This window comes from Elgaria multicarinata, chromosome 11, assembly GCF_023053635.1.
Source record: "Elgaria multicarinata webbii isolate HBS135686 ecotype San Diego chromosome 11, rElgMul1.1.pri, whole genome shotgun sequence".
NCBI lineage: Eukaryota > Metazoa > Chordata > Lepidosauria > Squamata > Anguidae > Elgaria > Elgaria multicarinata.
The window spans coordinates 43,272,185-43,292,423 of record NC_086181.1 but is presented as its reverse complement, the minus strand read 5'-3'; the positions used below and the strand labels follow the sequence as shown (position 1 = coordinate 43,292,423).

Genomic DNA, 20,239 nt, shown 5'->3' with positions numbered 1-20,239 from the left:
GGTGAGGGGGAAGCACTCTGCCTATGTTCAGAGGCATTTGAGGGAGGGGAGGGCTTTCCCCCGCATCCCCAGTTGCGTGGGGAAGTGAAGGGGTCCCTCCGTGGGGAGGAGAAGGCGCTCAATTTGGGTGCCTTCCAGCTCAAACAGTTGCAGGGCTGGGGGCTGTGTCTGGCTACAGGAAAAGTAAATAAATCCGGAGCCAATGTCTAGGTGTGCAGAAGCAGCAGGAACCCAGCCCATCTCTCTGTGCCGCCCTCCCCAGTGCCATCTCAGATTAAATCCGGAGCGGGGTGCGGGGAGGGAGGACGGAGCACCTGCTGGCTACGCACTCTGAGCCTCCTTTTCTTCTCTCTCCCCTCCCCTCCCCCTTTTGCTCATTTCCTCGCTGTTTATCTTCATTTCCGATCAATAAGGAGAAGCCAAGTGACTGAATCAGTTGTCGCTCTGAATGAATTACAGCGATTACGGACCCTTGCCGGAGGGTGGCTGTGGGGGGGGGGGGACGGGGACAGAAGGCACTGGGACAGGGCGTCCACACTGGTTTCAGTAGAGGGCACCCTCGGAGGCCAGGGGCTTTTATGAACTGCACTCCTGGCTTGCACTCGAAAGGTGATGGCAGGTCTGGCCGCTGTTGGGCCTGGTTGCCCTGCAGGTTAATTGGGTTGATCCGAGGCCTCTCCGAGGGAAATCATCGTTAACGAGGAAAGAGAGAGAAGGAGAGAGAGATTGAAAGAGAGCGGCGATGAATGCGGATGCCGGCGGAGCAATAGCTGTACAACGAGGGCACGGGAGAGATACCCGTGGTGGGAAGGAAGGAAGGAATTCCGGCTTCATTTGCGTCTGGGCTCAGCTCCGGCATCTTTTATCAAGGACAGGGCTTAAACCCTGGAATGTATGAAGGACCAAGTGTTCCCCTGGGCAGGTGCAGAGTGTCTGTCTCTTACCACTGACCAACTACAGGGCTAGGGAGAAGGGTTTCCGGATAAAAGAGTGGTGTTTCCGGATACGTTTGTGTCCTGACATCTGTTTTTCTTGAAACAAAGCGCTAGTAATTTTGGAGGGACAAGTGGACCAGATAAGAGGGTACTCCAAGCCGATAAGTGATTAACCCAGCAGGGTGGTCAAGGGTGCTAGAACAGAGGGGACGATGGGACATAGGGCCTCCTCTGTGACGCAAATTAACGACGGCGGAGGTTTCTGCGTTTTGCCAGTACTCATGAATGCGGTTGAAATATCTTGCTGAAACACCACAGTGTTCTGAATTCTTTGTATTTTCCTGTTCTCAACCGAGTAGGTTCGGGGAGGAATTACCCCCCAAAAATAAACATGCAAACATAAACACAACAGCAAAGGCCGTATCTCTGTCTTGTTCTGGCCTTTCCTGTGACTGCGTATCTCTCTCTCTGTCTGTCCGTTTCTCACTCCATCCATCATCTTTCCTCTCTTGTCTCCGGGGCGGCCTGAGGAGTGGGACCTGAGGGGAATGTAGAACAGAGACATGAGGCAGGAGAAAGTGAGAAGACCAGGCAGAGATGCAAAATGCAGGGAAGGGAAGGGAAGGGGGGGGGGAACGGCCAGGCGGATGGATAGATAAATAATCTACACGGATGGACGGATGGATGGGCAGATGGCTTAGATGAATAGTTAAATGCTGTCTGTGGACAGGTTGGTGATAGGCAGGTGGATGGAGCGGAGGGCATATTGAAGATCTCTGCGGACGGATGGCTGGCTGCCGAGTGGGTGTTTAAGAAGACGGACGGGTGGTTTAAAGAGGAGTGTGGGGAGAGGAGGAAGAGGAAAAGGAGCGGTGGAGAAAAGCGACCTCTGATGGCCGAAACACGGTGTGTTGGGGCAGGCGCTTGGTAGGAGATACCGTAGGTACTCCATGAGCACTAGCGGCTTGGTGGGTGAATCTCTCCAGGCTGTGCATTGGGGAGGGTGCATGAAAACCCCACAGAGCTAGGGGAGTCCAGGGAGGGGACATAGAGGTGGACAAAATTATGCATGGTATGGAGAATGTGGACAGGGAGACATTTCTCTCCCTCTCTCAAAATACTAGAACCCATGAAGCAGATGGGTGACAGACAGACCCAGGACAAATAAAAGGAAAGACTTCTTCACACAGCGCATAGTTAAATTACGGGACTCACTACCACAAGATGTAGCGATGGCCACCAATCTGGATGGCTTCAAAAGGGGGTTGGATAAATTCCTGGAGGAGAAGGCTATCAATGGCTACTAGCCCTGATGGTTGTGTGCTACCTCCAGTATTGGAGGCAATAAGCCTGTGTGCACCAGTTGCTGGGGAACATGGGTGGGAGGGTGCTGTTACACCATGTTCTGCTTGTTCATCCCTGGACGATGGCTGGTTGGCCACTGTGCAAACAGAGTGCTGGACTAGATGGACCCTTGGTCTGATCCAGCATCAGGGCTCTTCTGATGTTCTTATGGTGTCTATGGAACAATCTGCTTATTTACAAATGTTCATGTTAAGCACACAAGTAGTGCTGGTCCTCAACAAAGATTGAGCCATCACACTAAATCCCAGCTAACAATCAGCACCAACCAAATCCAGACTGTCCCTCCCAGTTAATGCTTCTTTCCAATTCCTGAGTCAGAGCAAGCAGACTAATGCCCTTGTGGGTGGATGCAACGTCCAGGTGTAGCTCATGTCACGTGGGACGAAGAGGTTTGGATCCCGAATTTAGCCAGCTTCAATTACAAACGTTAATGGGTGACACCCTAGCCTGGGAGAGCCCCAGAACTATGAGGTGGGATGAGAAGGAAAAGTCAAGGCACGGCAGCAATATAACCACCAAAGGGACCAATTTACCCAGTGCAGTACAGACTTCTGGGTAGCTGTGATGGGTGAACCCCCTCTGTCAAATGCACATACTGTATCTTTCACCCCAGAAGCAGCTGCAACCAACCTGTGCTACAGCTCGCCCAGAAGCCTCTGCGTCTCTCTTCCCCTACACTGGCCATACCAGATGAGAGGCAGGTTGAGCAATAGCAAAGAATCCTAGAATAGTAGAGTTGGAAGGGGCCTATAAGGCCATTGAGTCCAACCCCCTGCTCAATGCAGGAATCCACCCTAAAGCATACCTGACAGATAGCCTCTTGAATGCCTCTAGTGTGGGAGAGTCCACAACCTCCTTAGGTAGCAGGTTCCACTGTCGTACTGCTCTAACAGTCAGGAAGTTTTTCCTGATGTCCAGCCAGAATCTGGCTTCCTGTAACTTGAGCCCGTTATTCCGTGTCCTGCACTCCAGGAGGATTGAGAAGAGATCCTGGCCCTCCTCTGTGTGACAACCTTTTAAGTGTTTGAAGAGTGCTAGCATGTCTCCCCTCCATCTTCTCTTCTCCAGGCTAAACATGCCCAGTTGTTTCAGTCTCTCTTCATAGGGCTTTGTTTCCAGACCGTATCCTGTACTAGTGTACTGTATCCAGTATGGTGTAGTGGCTAAAGTGTTGGACTGGGAATTGGGAGATCCAGGTTCCACTTGGCCATGGAAACCCACTGGGTGACTTTGGGCCAGTCACAGACTCTCAGCCCAGCCTACCTCACAGGGTTGTTGTGAGGATAAAATGGAGAAGAGGAGGATTATGGTTGCCATCTTGGGTTCCTTAAGAGGAAAAAATGCAAGATATAAATATAAATGCAATAATAAATAAATAAATAGAATATCCGTATGGTTCAGCCACTGATTCAAGGGTGGGGATGGATCCATGATTGGAGGGGTACAGTCTGCTGTCTTTTGCCTAATATCCAGTCTTCTCCCTAGATCCACCCAGATGGGGTAGCTGATTCCTATGGGCAACGTGGATGAGCGGTGCCCCCCGCTGCAGGAGGACTGAACTGCAGGGCTGCGTCATGGCCAGCTTCCTGCAGCTCCTGCTGGCTTGGTTAGGAGGCTGCGGCTGCGCGGGACGCCTCGTGCCCCTCAGCGAGGGAACCAAAGCTGGAACCTTCCGGGGAAACGTGTCTCAGCGTTGGGAGCGGCCCCTGTTGAGGTCCCGTCGCAGCTGGGTCTGGAACCAGTTTTTTGTCATCGAGGAGTATGCCGGACCGGAACCTGTCCTCATTGGGAGGGTGAGCCCCAGAAGAAGTGGGCACAACAGTGTTGGCATGGGCGGAGGCGTCGCAATGGGATGGAATTGGGCGGCCAGCATCCATGGGATACATGGATGCGATCTCCTCTTCTACCCAATTCCCTAGGCCAGGGGTTCCGAACCTCTGGCTCATGCCTTATAGAGAGAAAGCGCGGCAACGCAGCATTTAGTATTGGAGGCAATACGTGCAAACTAGAGCCAGTTTAAAAGAAGTTCAAATCAACTTACTTTACTAGTCTTTTCATACACATCTTGAGAGAAGGTTTTTAACTACAAACGCCCCCAAACGTTGGGTGGTACCCTTTCATGACCCTTTCTATTATAATGTAATACTTTTTTCTCTCTCTTCATTTTTATGGTATGGGGCCTCTGAATCTTTATTTGATTTAGGGCCTCTACATGTCTTAATCCAGCCCTGCATCGCTGCCTGTGCCAATGCTGCTCGATCTGCATTGGGAAATTCTCACGTCTTCCTCCCGATTCTCATCTGTGTTATGTCTTCTTGGAACTGACTGAGGAAAAGCAAAATCATTAAAATAACCCCTTACAAACAAACTCCAGGTTTGAATCAGAGCGAAAGCCATTTATTGTACACTGAACATAGAAACAATCTAAGATATAATATTCATTTGTAACTGGCTTTCAGTCAAAAAGTCCTTGGCTCAAATCTCAGCTGAGCCATGAACTCACTTAGACAAGGCACTGTTTTCAATCTTGTGCAACGCTACGACCCAGTTGACTACGAAATGAGCCAGTTGGCCAGGGAAGGATGTGAGGGGAAACAGCTAGGCCAAATTCTTCTACAAAAGCATGCGGGAACACATGAGAACTAGTGCCTTGAGTTCTTTCCCCATATAAACGATCTTGAATGGCCAATTCTGGCCTACTCAGACCCCTTCTATCATCAAAGGAATTCAACCAATGGCAGAGATGCATCTGTTTGACATTAGGGGAATTCAGCCAATCACTGCCAGCGGTTTCATTACCACTTCTGCCACTGTCCAAGTTCTGTATCCTCTGCTCTCTTTCTCCGACAGCTTCACACGGATGTGGACCACGGCGAAGGGCGCATCAAGTATGTGTTGACTGGAGAGGGGGCGGGTACGGTCTTTGTGATTGATGAGAAGATGGGCAACATCCATGTCACCAAGACGTTGGACCGAGAGGAGAAAGCCCAATACACGTTGCTGGCTCAAGCTGTGGACCGGGTCTCCAACCGGCCCCTGGAGCCACCATCCGAATTCATTATCAAAGTCCAAGACATCAATGACAACCCACCAGTCTTCCTGAATGGTCCCTACCATGCCACTGTGCCCGAGATGAGCAACGTGGGTGAGTTTAGTAGCGGGGTTTCCAATGCGGTGTCTGTGGACAACTCTTTTGACGCCCATTTGGCTCCCTGCTCCTCCTGGTGTTTGTTTCTTTTTTAAAAAAATCGCTTGATTTTTAACTGGTAGGCTGGCATGCCCCCCACCGCCAACTTTATTTGGGTTCAAAAGAGTGGCTTGGTTTTAGATCTCAGTCCCCACAAGTGTGTTGTACTCAAGTTCTTGGGCAAATTACTTTTATTTTATGTAGTCATTATGGTTAGGGATATTTAGCTCAAAAACACTTAAACATCATGGTTCAGCGTGTTGTTTGAACAGGGCCATTGTATTGTATTACTATTGCAAACAACTAAAATAGCCTCAAACCTATCAGGCCACTGGCATTTATCATCTGGCTGTTATCGAGTGATTATGGGTAGTATCCTATTTTGAATAGACCCAGTGAAATGAATGGCACATGTCACTCATGACTAACTGAAGATCTATTTATTTCAATGGTCCGCTCTAAGTAGCAGCGTCATCACACAGGGGAAAACCGCGTTTGCTTACCGTCGCTTCTCCGCCCACGCATTTGTCCCTCATTACTTCCTCTTTTGAAAGAGGAAGTAAACGGCCTGTGCGGGGCCCGTTCAGCGGGCCGTTTTGATCCCGCTGCTTCTCCTGCACACGGCAGGAGATAGCGGCAACTTCCGCCTTTAAAAATAAGGCAGACTTACGCGCAAAGAAGGCTAGAAGGGGCAGGAGGCAGACAACGTCGTGAGAGGGACCCGCGAAAATCCGTGAGCGCCCAGTAATAGGCGTGCAATAAAATGCTCGCCTGATGGAGCCCTAGGACTAACATAGGATGCCACCCTCCCTTCCCTTGTAGCCCCCCTTATCACAAACTTCTGGGCTTTGTCCCTGCAATTCTTTTGGCGTGAACAAACACTGAATCAGCAGCGGGCGTAGCTGCCGTGCCCAGAGGCATCATTTGGCAGGCTGCAGCTCCCGGTCCAGCAATGGGGCAGCAGCATCAAGGAGGGCTGGAAAGAAGAGAACCCCCTGAGCCATTCCTTGGTTCGACCACCGTCCATCTGGGATAGGGAGGGGCTGTACCACCGTCCCCTGCCACCGCTGCACCTCCTCTCTGCCTGCTTCTGGCTTCTCATCATCAGCCACCTCCCTCCCCTTTGTGAAGCCAGCACAGCAAATTGGGCCAGTGTGCCAGCATCCTCGGTTGCCCGTCAAGACCCGAGTCTCACAGGGAAGCTAGTCGTGTCTCGGTTGCCATGGCGACAGGGCTGTGGCCTGCAGGAGCAACGGCTGAAATGTCCTCTGCGGAGCCCACGGCAGGCCGTTCCCAGTCTTGCTTATTGATAACACTTGGATTCCGCTTAATGTAGTAAAATCTCTAAGCGCTTTACGTGCAACAATACGTTTTCTCCTCTTACACCTCCTGTGGCTTCATGGATGCGGAAAGTGGCAGTGATGTCTCACCGGGAGCTAGAAACGCACACGTACGGCTGACGAATTCGGACTAGGGTCTCCTGCCTAGCTTTGAAGTAGCCCCGGGGGACTTGTCAAGACCCTTTAAGAACATAAGGAAGTCATGCTGGGTTAGATCAAAGGTCCATCTCGTCCATCATTCTGTTCTCACGGTGGCCAAGCACCTGCCTGTGGGAAACGGACAAAGTAGGACATAGCAATAGCACCCTCCTGCCCATGTTCCCCAGCCACTGGTGTACATAGGCATACCCCTTCAAGCAAGGCTTACCGTCTTTCTTGAATTAAAACTTGGAAGCGTGTGTCGACTCTTACGGCACGAAAAGCCGACTTTAGCATTAGAGAGGTAGAATCGCTCAGCCTCAGAGAAGCTACTCCATCTCAGAGAAATCCACCCCTCTGCGCTTCTGACTTAGCCGTGCCTGCTGACTGGAAACAGACAAAGCCAGAACGGTGACTCACGCGGGGCGAAACATGTAGCCTCCTCCCAGGGCGGTAATTCACCCTGTGCTTCTGCCCGGAGAGTGAATGAAAGACCCAATCCTACCCTGTGCTGATTCACAGCAGAAATTGCCTGTGCTCCCGCAGAGGCCGACTGGAAGGAGGCAAGGCCAGAGTGGTGAATCATACAGAGACGCAGCAGGGAGTCTCCTCTGTGGCGTATGTTGGAGGTGAACAGGTGCTTTTGATGGTTTAATTGTGCTTGCCAACGGCACCTGGATTGGGAACGGTGGACTCAAAGGAACACGTTTCAGCCTGCCAACGAGTCACGTTTGTTCTGCAAACTGGCTTCTTGTGACAAGTCGTGGGGAGTTTCCCATCTCGCGTTCCGTTTGGGGACCCTGTTGTTCACTTTTACAGCTTGTTCTTAATGGAGATTATGTATTGGATTTTTACAGAGGTTTTTGATGTTGTCTGACTCCCTGTGGACTCTTCAAAGCAATTTTTTCGATTGTAAGCCTGTGAGCAGGACAGGTGTTGCTTTTTAAATTTTTGAACAGTGTTTAGACATTTTAGGCTGTATATAAAGCAGGGGTGAGCAACTCAATTGGGGTGTGAGGGGGAGATGACCCCCACCCAGTCTTACACGTGCTATCTGACGATGATAACCACAGGGATTCCCCCAGGAACAACCACCCGCTAGAGAAATCCAGGAAGTCTTTGCAGGCCAGATGGAAAACCTCCATGGGCTGGCTGGATGAGGCCTGCAGGCCAGAGGTTCCTCTCCCATGTTATAAAGCAACGTATGAACAAATAATGTGGTGGGTTGCACATATAACCATAAATAAAGTAGCACCTACTTAGTGAATAAACTAAGTTCAGACAGTATGCTAAGCTATGGTTAGGCTGCTAACCCTTCTGCATCAAAGGATTAGTGAGCGTGTTTAAACCTGGTTATGTAGCCACCATGGTTAGGAATGGTTCACATGACACGCTAAGCCATAATGTTAAAAAAGAGCCCAGCTCTGAACCAGAGTTGCTTAGGAGAAGTTGCAAAGTCGGAATATCTGGGAGAGGGCCGGAATATTCCTAGATAACCAAAATTGAGTGAATGTTCTCTCCTAGAACAGTGAATACCTATCTCTTTGTGTTGATGTTTGCCAAAAGAACATGCCATGTACTCTCTTTTCAGCTAGAAATTTCCTGTTGTTTGGTGTCTACGTATGTGACACCAGAGAAGATAGTGTGTAAAACCTAGCTACCTCCCTTGCGAGGTAGGCACATGCTTTGCAGCAATTAGCTCCTTGTGTCTCTTTATTCTGCAGAATAAACGTTGTTTGGACCCATACTTCATCTCCTCTCCTCCTTGCGTGCTGTATTGGACTTGGTACACCAGGGAACAAGCAATTTTTGCAACAATAACGTTTAGCTCAAAATGCTTAACCACCATGGCTTAGCGTGTCGTCTGAACACGGTCAATGTTTAGCTCAAAACGTTTAACCACTGTGTCTTCGTGTGTCGTCTGACCAGGGTCTTACAGTCTCAAGTCAACAGATTTACATTCCCCTCATAAGATGGCAGGACACCTTGGCCTTCAGCATTGTTAGGTTTCTGCTTTTCAACCTTCTTTCTACTGTGTTGTCATGACAGGCCAACAACATTTTGGTTCAGCTACCAAGATGGCAGGTTTGCTCATATGAAGTGATCATCGTACAAGTTGTGCCAAGGGCCTTTTGGAGCTCTGCCCCTTGACCCCCCCCCCCCCACACAGGACTGGCACCTTCACTAATCTGTTTCTGTCTCTTTCAATCTGCCCCGTTTCTGCAGGTACATCTGTGATCCAGGTGACAGCCCACGATGCAGATGATCCTGCCTATGGGAACAGCGCCAGACTGGTCTATACGGTACTCGAGGGGTTGCCGTTCTTCTCCGTCGACCCCCAGACGGGTACACACTTGGGGGGGGGGACAGATTTGGGGTGGAGGGTAATGGTACAACTGTCACCCTGTTGTTGAGGAAAGGAATGCCCGGTGTGGGAAGCAACTGTCATATGTTCGTGGAGACTGGGACTTGTTGCTGGATATTATTGTGGGATATTAGTTTGGTTCATAATCATAAAGATGTTAGGGAGACAATAACCCAGTTCCCACGATCAAACAATCCGTGATTAACAAACCGTGGTTTGTTTCTCTCCCACTTCCACTTTGCTACACAACCCAGGACCGCCTCATTCCAGGGTTGTTGTCATGACATGTGAACCTTACACTGTTTAGGGTTAAATAGGGTTTAGAGTTTTAGCTCATGGTTCCTGGGTTGTTTACAAAGCAGGATATAAAAGAGAAATGACAAGTGTGCAGGAGGCAGGCACTCATTTGCTCTGGTGTGGCCACAACTAACTATAGGTTGTTTAGCCCATAGTTAGCCATTACATGTGAACCAGGTCAGTGGTTCATTTAGACCAGGAGTAACATATGCCTCAGGCCCACTTCCACCTGTGCCTCAGCACAGTGATTCTGGTTCTATATATCGTATCTCCTAGATTCAATTCTGCTCTTGAAAAAAAAAAGCGGTCTGGGATTAAGGCCTAGTAAGCCTTTGGTCAAATTGAACCCCAAAACGGCCAGGTGGCTATGTGTCCTGTCTTACAGTCCTCTGTAAAAGTTTCTCCTCCTCAGTTTCACCTGTCTCCCCTTCTGCTTGAGGTGGGGCTAATTGGGATTGTAGAAGGGGAATTTTGGGGTGAGAATATCCACCTGTCCTGATTCATCCATCAGCCATTCTCTCTCTCTCTCTCTTTTTGACGCTGGTCTTATTTTCTCCTCATGGCGGTAGGTGTGATCCGGACAGCCACACCCAACATGGACCGGGAAACACAACAGGAATTCCTCATCGTGGTGCAAGCCAAGGACATGGGGGGCCACGCAGGGGGGCTTTCAGGAAGCACAACTGTCACAGTCACGCTGAGTGACGTCAACGACAACCCGCCCCGCTTCCCGCAGAGTGAGTAGGAAAGGGTTGATTAGCAAGGAACGCTGGCGGTTCCCATGTCAGTGAGGTGGAGAATCCGCAGCTTGGAGAGCTTCTTTGGAGTTCTGACTGAAACCCAGAGCGGATGCAGAGCCCCACTGACATCGGAGTCACCAACCTCCACTGTTGATTAGCAGTGGGTCCTAGTGGTTTCGGCTGCAGCCATATTTGTGGGTGGGTGAAGATAGAGGCACCTGATTGCAGCAAGGAAATGCCTGTTTCCTGATTGGAGAACGAAGGCGTCCACCTGGCCTATCTGAGATGACCTTGATGGATTTTAGGATTTACTTGGCTAGTTCAGATTTTAATAAGGCTTTGAGGGCTGAGTTAGGGTGACCATATGGAAAGGAGGACTGGAAAAGGGAATTTCAGCAAGTATTTGTATACATGCAGCACCTGGTGAAATCACCTCTTCATCACAACCGTTAAAGCTACAGGAGCCCTCTTTTGTAGCTGGTCACTCTAGGGTAGGGCTCCTGCAGTTTTAACGGTTGTGACGAAGAAGGGATTTCACCAGGTACTGCATGCCTACAAATGACACTTGCTGAAAATCCTTTTTCTATGCCCCTGTCCTCCTTTTCATATAGTCACCATTTGCTGTTGTTTATTCGTTCAGTCGCTTCCGACTCTTCGTGACTTCATGGACCAGCAGCTGAGTGGAATTTGCTGAATCAAAGCAACAAACACAAGACAAAGCTATAACGTCCAGATTCTTGGCCATTTTTGCAGCTTGTTTGCCTGTTAGTTTGCTAAATTTGTGTTGCTAGAACGCTCTTGCCAGCAAACCTTGCAAACCCTTAGATCTGAGCTACCTATTTGCTCAAATTCAGCAAAATCTTAAAGTGTAACCCTAAAAACGTCTACTTGGAAGCAAGCCCCATTGAGTTGGATGAGGCTTACTCCCGGGTAAATAGAGGGTTGTAGCTTTAACTGGATCTTAATTGCAGCCCTGGCAAGAAAGAAAGGCAAGCCATGCCTGGGGAAAGTTTAATAATCTAATCCAATTTTTGATCTTCTGTTCTACCTCAGCATTTTAATGTAATTTTTAATATATTATCACAAAGCTCATAAATACACAATTTATACACTCTCAACCAAAAACATGCAGTATCCTTAATGTTACAATATTGATGCTACAATCTTTAACGAATATATAACAGGCAAACAAATTTGCACGGATAAATGTCCAAATAAAGAAAAACTTTAATCTCTTAAACCAGCAGCGAAAAGATCTTAAATGTCCATTCTGAGATGTCGTATAAGAGATGCAACGTATAATAGATGCGCCTCTAAAATGTTTTAGAGATATGATCGTGGATGAATGCAAAACATTGCAACATCTTCTATATATCATTCCGTTCCCCACATTCACAATGTGCGGGGACAAAAGGACGGCCACGTTCAGGTTCACGGAAAGGAGATTAATGTTTCCCCTCTTTTGAATATTGGAATTCAGCCGGCACGAGCGCAGGCATCCATTCAGCCTACAAATATTGTCCTGTCTGACATGTAGTCCGAGGGGGGACCAGAGCAGGACGGCTGGTAGCCTCCCTGAATCTGGGACTTTTAAACTAAAATATGCTGACATTTTTGGCCCCACCCCCTTCTGCTGGTGGCCACTCCCCCTTTGCATCTGGCCACACCCACCATTCAAATGTGGCACCTGAGAAGCTTGTCTGGAATGGATTTGGCTGAAAGAGTTTCAAACCCTCCTCCCCCGGTGTAGAATTACTGAGGGTGGAGTTGACCCGTTTGCCATTCTCTCCCGTGGGTGAGCCTCTTCCCTACATTTCCTGCCCCGTTTCTAACCCCCAGGCTCCTATCAGTTTTCTGTGGTGGAGACTGCACCTCCGGGCTCTGCAGTGGGGCGGTTGCGGGCGCACGATCCGGACGAGGGGGAGAATGCGCTGCTGGCCTACAGCATTCTGGACGGAGGAGACGGAGCCGAGGCCTTCGCCATCCATACTGACGCCCTTGGGCAGGATGGGATCATCACTGTCAAAAAGGTTGGTGGAGGACTCCCCCTTCTCACTGAACCCTGGCATTAGGGATCCCTGATCCTCCTTCCTTCCTTACTCTCAGGGATCTCCTGTCTGCCCCACGGGCAACGAAGGATGTGAGCTGAGGTTGAGGAAGACAGGCCAAGCAAAAGCAGTGCCGTAAGTTCTGACACACCAGTGGCGGTGGTTGGCAGTAGAAGGCTCAGGAAGTGGGACTTGCCCTCGCTCGGAATGGGCTTTATATGGCTCCCAACCAATCAGGAAACCAGGCTGGGAGCCAAACAATCAGGCCTGAGGTAGGCTGTGTTCAGTAGCTCCAAGTCCTGGACCGTAGTTATAGCCTCACAGGAGCCGCTACTTAATTTCTCTTTTCCCTGCCTCAGAGGTGTTACCTTTTCCTTCTCAACCACGGCCACTTCCCTCCAGGGCTCAGAGTAGCACATGCTCCTCCCGCTATTTTCTGACACCGATCTCTCCTCATATCATTTTCTTTCATCTTTTGCTCCTCTTCTCTCCCCTAGCCCCTCGACTTTGAATCCCGCCGCTCTTACACGTTCCGAGTGGAGGCCACCAATACGCTCATAGACCCCCAGTACATCCGCAAGGGCCCCTTCAAGGACGTGGCCACGGTCCGTATCAGCGTGGAGGACGCCGACGAACCCCCGGCCTTCTCCCGCTCCGACTATCATCTCGCCGTTTACGAGAACAGCCCTCCGGGGACGCTGGTGGGCAAAGTGGTGGCCGTGGACCTGGACTCCCCCAGCAGTGTCATCCGGTAATGGCAGAGGGGGTCCCCCGCAGGAGCGGGGTGGGAGAACTGGCTGTGTTTGTTTGTGTGTATGTGTGTTTGTGTATGTGTCGAGTTACAGTCGCTCCATTTATACCTGGTTGCCATGACAACCTGATACCCCAGGTTCCCCCCCATCTTCTAGATACTCCATCCTGCCGCACACGGACCCCGAGCGCTATTTCAGCATCAACCCCCAGGACGGGACGATTCTAACTTCCGTGCCTCTCGACCGGGAGGTGTTGTCCTGGCATAACATGACCGTGGTGGCGACTGAACTTGGTAAGGGCCCGGTGGGTTTGGTTTTGTGGAGTGACCATGGGGCGGGGGAACCCACGATGGGGGTGATGGAGAGGTCATTCTCCATTTGTTGGTCAGAGTACCCCATTGATAAATATCATCATCATTTATTACATTTATATACCACCCCATAGCCGAAGCTCTCTGGGTGGTTTACAAAAGTTACATATTTTAATACAGCCTTCCTCAACCTGGGGTGCTCCAGATGTGTTGGACTACAACTCCCAGAATGCCATTCTGGGAGTTGTAGTCCAACACATCTGGAGCGCTCCAGGTTGAGGAAGGCTGTTTTAATACATGCTTTTCATTATCCACAAAGTGTACAAAAGATTTCATCACTGGCAAATATTTTCTCATATTCGTTTTCTCTCTCTCTCTCTCTCTCTCTCTCTCTCTCTCTCTCTCTCTCTCTCTCTCATTCTGTGTGGTGGCTGCCGGCTTCGCTTCTGTTCCCGTTTCGCTATTTTGTGCCATCCACTTGGCTCCGTGGTTGTCCTGCCTGGCTCCTTGCCATGACCATACATGTTGGACACGTTGGGGGTGATACCCTTTTTCCACGTGTCCGTTTTCTGGCACCGGCGGCCTGTGGCGGGCCGGGCCGTCTGTGTGTTTCGCTGCGGCTTTTTTGCATGTGCGGCCTGATGTCGTACATTGGGTGCATGTGACTCCCTACTTATGCATAAATCCGGCTCGCCGTGTGCCGTTGCCTCCACCTGCCTGGTTTTGATGGGCCTGGGCGTGCGTCTCGCGCACGGCTGCAAACGTCTCTATGCCTCTCCTGTTCATTTTCGCCCAACCTCACGGCCGCGATTATGGCACGCCTGGGGGTGCTCCTCCTGTTGGCCTGGGTGTGGGCTGTGTACATCTTTTTGTCTGCCGTAATGGCTGCGGCGTGGCTACGGACGGCTTGTGATTGTATGTAACTGGCTTTTGTCTATTTATCCCATGGAAATGCACTGGCCTGGGGTGGCCGGTCTGTATGCTGTCCTTATGCGGCTGGGTTTTCATCTCTCCCCGCTCTGGATCTTGGTACCTGATGTGTCGCTTCTATGTTAACTACGCGTTGGCTGTGTGTTTGTCCACATGCCCTGTCCTGGCATGTCGCACGTGGCTTTGCATTTACGTCACTCCCCACCTCCCGCTCTTGCTCTCAGACAGCCCTACGCAGGCCTCCCACGTCCAAGTGGCCATCCAGACCCTGGATATCAATGACAACCCGCCCCAACTGGAGCATAGCTATGAGCCTTTCGTCTGCGATAACGCTGTCCCCGGCCAGGTAAGTCCTTCCCAGGGCTCTGGATCTAGGAAGGCGGTGGGCCCGTTCAGAAGACACCTTAAACCATGGCTTTAACCATGGTGGTTAAGCCAGAAAGTCAGGCCATGTTCAGAAGACACCTTAAACCATGGCTTTTATCATGGGGAATAAGGCTTTTTGCTTTATTCACCATGGTTAAAGCCGTGGCTTAAGGTGTCATAGAATCATAGAATAGTAGAGTTGGAAGGTGTCTATAAGGCCATCAAGTCCAACCCCTTGCTCAATGCAGGAATCCATCCTAAAGCATACTTGACAGATGGTTGTCCACCTGCCTCTTGAATGCCTGTAGTGTGGGAGAGCCCACAACCTCCCTAGGTCATTGGTTCCACTGTTGTACTGCTCTAACAGTCAGGAAGTTTTTCCTGATGTCCAGCCGGAATCTGGCTTCCTGTAACTTTAGCCCGTTATTCCGTGTCCTGCACTCTGGGAGGATCGAGAAGAGATCCTGGCCCTCCTCTGTGTGACAACCTTTCAAGTATTTGAAGAGTGCTCTCATGTCTCCCCTCAATCTTCTCTTCTCCAGGCTAAACATGCCCAGTTCTTTCAGTCTCTCCTCATAGGGCTGTGTATTCTGAACACAGCTCAGCTTTCTGGCTTTACCACCATGGTTAAAGCCATGGTTTAAGGTGTCTTCTGAACAGGGCCAGTGGGGCCTAGGAGGCCGGAGTGAAAGGCCCTGGCAGTGACGATACTTGGGTTCCTCAGCCTTTCCTTTCCTTTCTCCTGCCAGTTGGTGCAGCTTATCCGGGCAGTGGATCGAGATGAAGATGGAAATCTGAGCCGTATCATCATCCGTTCGCCGCTTGGGGCCAGGGAACCAAACGTCACCGTGCGAGACAACAGGGGTGAGCTATCGCTCTTGTGCCTGACTGCTAAATAGCCCTGTTCCCTTGTGAACTTTAAAATATTTTTCCTTGACCATATGGACTAGGAGTTTGCGCGGTGTTTTTATTATTATTATTATTATTATTATTATTATTATTATTATTATTATTGTTGTTGTATTATTTTAAAGGAGAGAAAATTAAAGTGGGACTGCTCAATGAATACAGCTGTTTCTCCAGAAATGCTAGCATCTGTACAAAGAATTAGACAAGACACATAGGTCTGCCTCCCCTTCTCTCTCTTTAGCTGCCTGCTCCCTCTTCAGTTTTAGCTTCCAGATGGACAGCTGATAGGTCGACCAGTCCAAAGGCATTGTGCAACTATTCTGTCTTTTTGTGGGGAAAGGAAAAAGGCAGCAGAAGAGGTGGGAAATGGGAAATGTCAGAATCCACTGTAAAATCCCATGAACAATTGCACAATAAAAGCGGCTTCTGGGAGAACTCTTAACCCTTAACTGTTTCCTCGGTGAGAAGGAGGGAACGCTTACCAAATTTGCAGATGACACTAAATTGGGTGGGATAGCTAATACCCTGGAAGACAGAAACAAACTTCAAAGTGATCTTGATAGGCTGGAGTGCTGGGCTGAAAACAACAGGATGAAATTTAATAGGGATAAATGCCAAGTTCTACATCTAGGAAATAGAAACCAAAGGCACAGTTACAAGATGGGGGATACTTGGCTCAGCAATACTACAAACGAGAAGGATCTTGGAATTGTTGTAGATCACAAGCTGAATATGAGCCAACAGTGTGATATGGCTGCAAGAAAGGCAAATGCTATTTTGGGCTGCATTAATAGAAGTATAGCTTCCAAATCGCATGAGGTACTGGTTCCTCTCTATTCAGCCCTGGTTAGGCCTCATATAGAGTATTGCATCCAGTTCTGGGCTCCACAATTCAAGAAGGACGCAGACAAGCTGGAGCGTGTTCAGAGAAGGGCAATCAGGATGATCAGGGGTCTGGAAACAAAGCCCTATGAAGAGAGACTGAAAGAACTGGGCATGTTTAGCCTGGAGAAGAGATTGAGTGGAGACATGACAGCACTCTTCAAATACTTAAAAGGTTGTCACACAGAGGAGGGCCAGGATCTCTTCTTGATCCTCCCAGAGTGCAGGACACGGAATAACGGGCTCAAGTTACAGGAAGCCAGATTCCAGATGGACATCAGGAAAAACTTCCTGACTGTTAGAACAGTACGACAATGGAACCAGTTACCTAGGGAGGTTGTGGGCTGTCCCACGCTAGCGGCCTTCAAGAGGCAGCTGGACAACCATCTGTCAGGGATGCTTTAGGGTGAATTCCTGCATTGAGCAGGGGGTTGGACTCGATGGCCTTGTAGGTCCCTTCCGACTCTGCTATTCTATGATTCTATGAAATGGAAGTTAAATTGCATTAAAGGTTCATTAAATAGTCCACCTGAACATCGTCACATGTACATTCCTGGGTGTGGATGCTACATATATTTTAGTTGGCTGTTTTGTGTTTTTTTTATTTACCCTGCAAGGACAGCCCACTGTTAGAAGAAGGTCTGAATTCGCTCTTCTCTCCTGAACCTTTCCCTTCCCAGATAACTCTGCCTCCTTGCTGCTCCGTGCTGCCCGGCTGCCAGCACAAGGGGGGTCCCTGCTGGTGCCGCTGGAGCTAGTGGACGGCGGATCCCCCACCCGCACGGGCTCTCCAACTCTGACCGTGAGCGTCTGCCGGTGTCGGCGAGACGGGGCCGTGCCCTTCTGCGGGCCTGAGGCCCTGGGATCTCCCGCCGGGCTCAGCACGGGCGCCCTGCTTGCCATCCTCGCCTGCATGGGCACTCTGCTTGGTGAGAAAGGACATGGATGGGACGTACATTGGTGGCAGCGGTGGGAGCTGGCAGGCCAGGAGGGTAGGGGTGGATAGGCGGAACGGTGGGAATTGATGTGTTGTTGGGTTAGAGTTTCATCAACCATAGGGCAGGTTTTTTTTTTTTTCACCAATAAGAAAAGTGGCTTTGAATTGTGGCTGTGGACTACTGGAAATATTATTATTATTATTATTATTATTATTATTATTATTATTATTATTATTTATTACATTTCTATGAAATAAATAACGCCAACAGTTCATAAGTTAAAATACAGCATAAAACATAGCATAAAAATATAAATATACAAAACGTAAAACAATTTAGATAACTCAAAACAGTTTCAATAAAATACTAAACCTGCCTGGGATGTAGAGGACAGTCTTAACCCGGCGCCGAAAAGATGACAGTATTGGTGCCAGGCGGGCCTGTGTAGGGAACTCATTCCAGAGTCGGGGGGCCACCACTGAAAAGGCCCTCGCCCTTGTCGCTACCTGCCAAGCCTCCTTCGGAAGGAGGCACTCAGACGGAGCCCCCGTATGTTGATCAGCGTGTCTGGGTATGTTCAGGTTGGGAGAGGCGTTCCATCAGGTATTGAGGTCCTGAGCCGTGTAAGGCTTTGTGAGTTAAAAACAGCACCTTGAATTGGGCTCGGAAGCAAACTGAGAGCCAGTGTGGTATAGTGGTTAGAGTGTTGGACTGGGAGCTGGGAGATCCGGGTTCTAGTCCCCACTCGGCCATGGAAACCCACTGGGTGACTTTGGGCCAGTCACAGGCTCTCAGCCCAATCTACCTCACAGGGTGGTTGTTGTGAGGATAACATGGAGAGGAGGGTTACGTACGTCGCCTTGGGTTCCTTGGAGGGAAAAAGGCGGGATATAAATGATAATAATAATAATAATAATAATAATAATAATAATAATAATAATGGCAGCCAATGCAGAAGGACCAAAGCTGTAAAGTGAGGGTCTCTGAGACGCTGCTGTGGAACCCCAGCAACGTAAAACGTCTCGGTCAGCCTTCCTTCCCCAACCTGGCGCCTTCCAGATATATTGGACTGCAGCTCCCATCATGGGAGTTGGGAATGATGGGAGTTGCAATCCAACTTATGTGGAAGGTGCCAGGTTGGGGAAGGCCGTTCTTGTTCGGGAGCACGGAGAGTCGCTAGGAAGGCAAAGAGGCCCGATGGCGGAGGTTAGGCCTGAAGGACAGGTGTCCAAATTGAGTGAAGGGAGGGCCCCCAGCAAAGAGAAAAAGGGACACTCGGGTAAAGGGCATGGAACAGGGGGTTGGACTTGATGGCCTTCTAGGCCCCTTCCAACTCTACCATTCAATGGTTCTCTGAGCCTTTGGGAAAAGGTGTGGTGGGAGCTGGGTTGCACAAGAAACTTCTGAAAGGATGGCCGTGAAGAAGCCATACAAGAGGATGCGTGTGAGCCACCATGGTTCCACCTTGCTAACACCTGCCGTTCTCCACCCCACATCCCTGTTTGCCCCCCCCCCCATCCAGCACTAGTGTTGCTCTTTGTCGCCCTCCGGAGGCAAAAGCAGGCAGCGCTGCTCCCCTTCGAAGAAGAAGACGTCCGGGAGAACATCATCACTTACGACGACGAGGGGGGTGGCGAGGAGGACACGGAGGCCTTTGACATGGCCGCCCTGCAGAACCCCGACGCCGCCCCCCCTCCAGCCCCCCAGCAACGGCGCCTCCTCCTGCGGCGGGACGTGCTGCCTCGGCCCCATTTCCCGCCCTCCTTGCCCGCCCGCGTGGCCCCACAGCCCCACGACGTGGCCAGCTTTTTGGCCGCCCGCTTGAGCGAGGTGGACGCCGACCCCTCCGTGCCACCTTATGACTCCATCCAGGTGTACGGCTACGAGGGACAAGGGTCTTCGGCCGGCTCTCTCAGCTCGCCCAGCTCCTCGTGCGCCGGCGACAGTGACGCGGGGGGATACGAATACCTGGAAGAATGGGGCCCGCTCTTCCGAACACTGGCCGAGCTGTACGGTGCCCCAGAAGGGCCACCTCCCACCTGAGAGATCTCGGGTGTGTGTGTGTGTGGGGGGGGACATCCATGGACGAATGCAGCCCTCTGTTCCTTTCAGTCCCTTTTACGTCACTTGTTCTTTTCTCCCGTTCAGTTTCTCGTTCTTACTTTGAACTTGTCCTTCAGAGAGCCTTTCTTCTTATTTGCAGCACCCCATTCTCACCTATGACAGTTCTCCTGTACCTTTGGGTCTCTCGTGAACTTCGGCCATCTACATTATTTCGGTTGGAGTTTCCTTTATCTCAGACTTGAGTCTTCAACTTCCCCTTCCTCCTCTCTGCACTTTCCCCCCTCTTCCTTTACTTGCTTTCTTCCATTCTTTTTAGATTCCCAGCGTTCTCTTCTGTATTACTACCTCTCCGTTTACGCAGCCTTTTATTTAAGGAGTCTCCTTCCCCTATGCCTCTCCTCTTTGCCTTTTTTTGTCATTCGCATCGTTCGGTTTCGTAGGAAGGGTTCTCTTTTCATTTTGCCGTATTTGTGCTGTGTTGATTATGTTCGGTTTTCTTTCCTCCCCTTACTCCTATATAAAAAAATACTCTATGCATTCATTCTCTCCCAGAATCCTTTGGTACCAAACACCCTACCTACCCGGAACCCTAATAATCCAGTTTTGCCAGCATGGACTTACCTCTCATTCAATTCGCAGACCCCCAGGCCCTGAACAGTGGAGCCGGCCTGC

General features: G+C 50.1%; 1 protein-coding gene across 1 annotated transcript; it reads left to right on the top strand.

Annotated features, from left to right (window-relative positions):
- Positions 1–3,786: 3,786 nt before the first annotated feature.
- On the top strand, positions 3,787–19,546 carry CDH24 (cadherin 24). Its single transcript, XM_063138379.1, has 11 exons — positions 3,787–4,093; positions 5,151–5,445; positions 9,192–9,311; positions 10,197–10,364; positions 12,207–12,397; positions 12,913–13,166; positions 13,324–13,460; positions 14,633–14,754; positions 15,524–15,638; positions 17,246–17,494; positions 19,026–19,546. The coding sequence occupies exons 1-11, from the start codon at positions 3,827–3,829 to the stop codon at positions 19,544–19,546; spliced, it is 2,439 nt and encodes an 812-aa protein (XP_062994449.1). The 5' UTR covers positions 3,787–3,826.
- The last annotated feature ends 693 nt before the right edge of the window (positions 19,547–20,239 follow it).

Coding starts and splice junctions, on each gene's coding strand:
- CDH24 (XM_063138379.1), top strand. CDS start 3,827: ATGAGCGGTGCCCCCCGCTGCAGGAGGACTGAACTGCAGGGCTGCGTC. Junction 4,094..5,150: donor AACCTGTCCTCATTGGGAGG/GTGAGCCCCAGA, acceptor TTTCTCCGACAG/CTTCACACGGATGTGGACCA. Junction 10,365..12,206: donor CCCGCCCCGCTTCCCGCAGA/GTGAGTAGGAAA, acceptor TCTAACCCCCAG/GCTCCTATCAGTTTTCTGTG.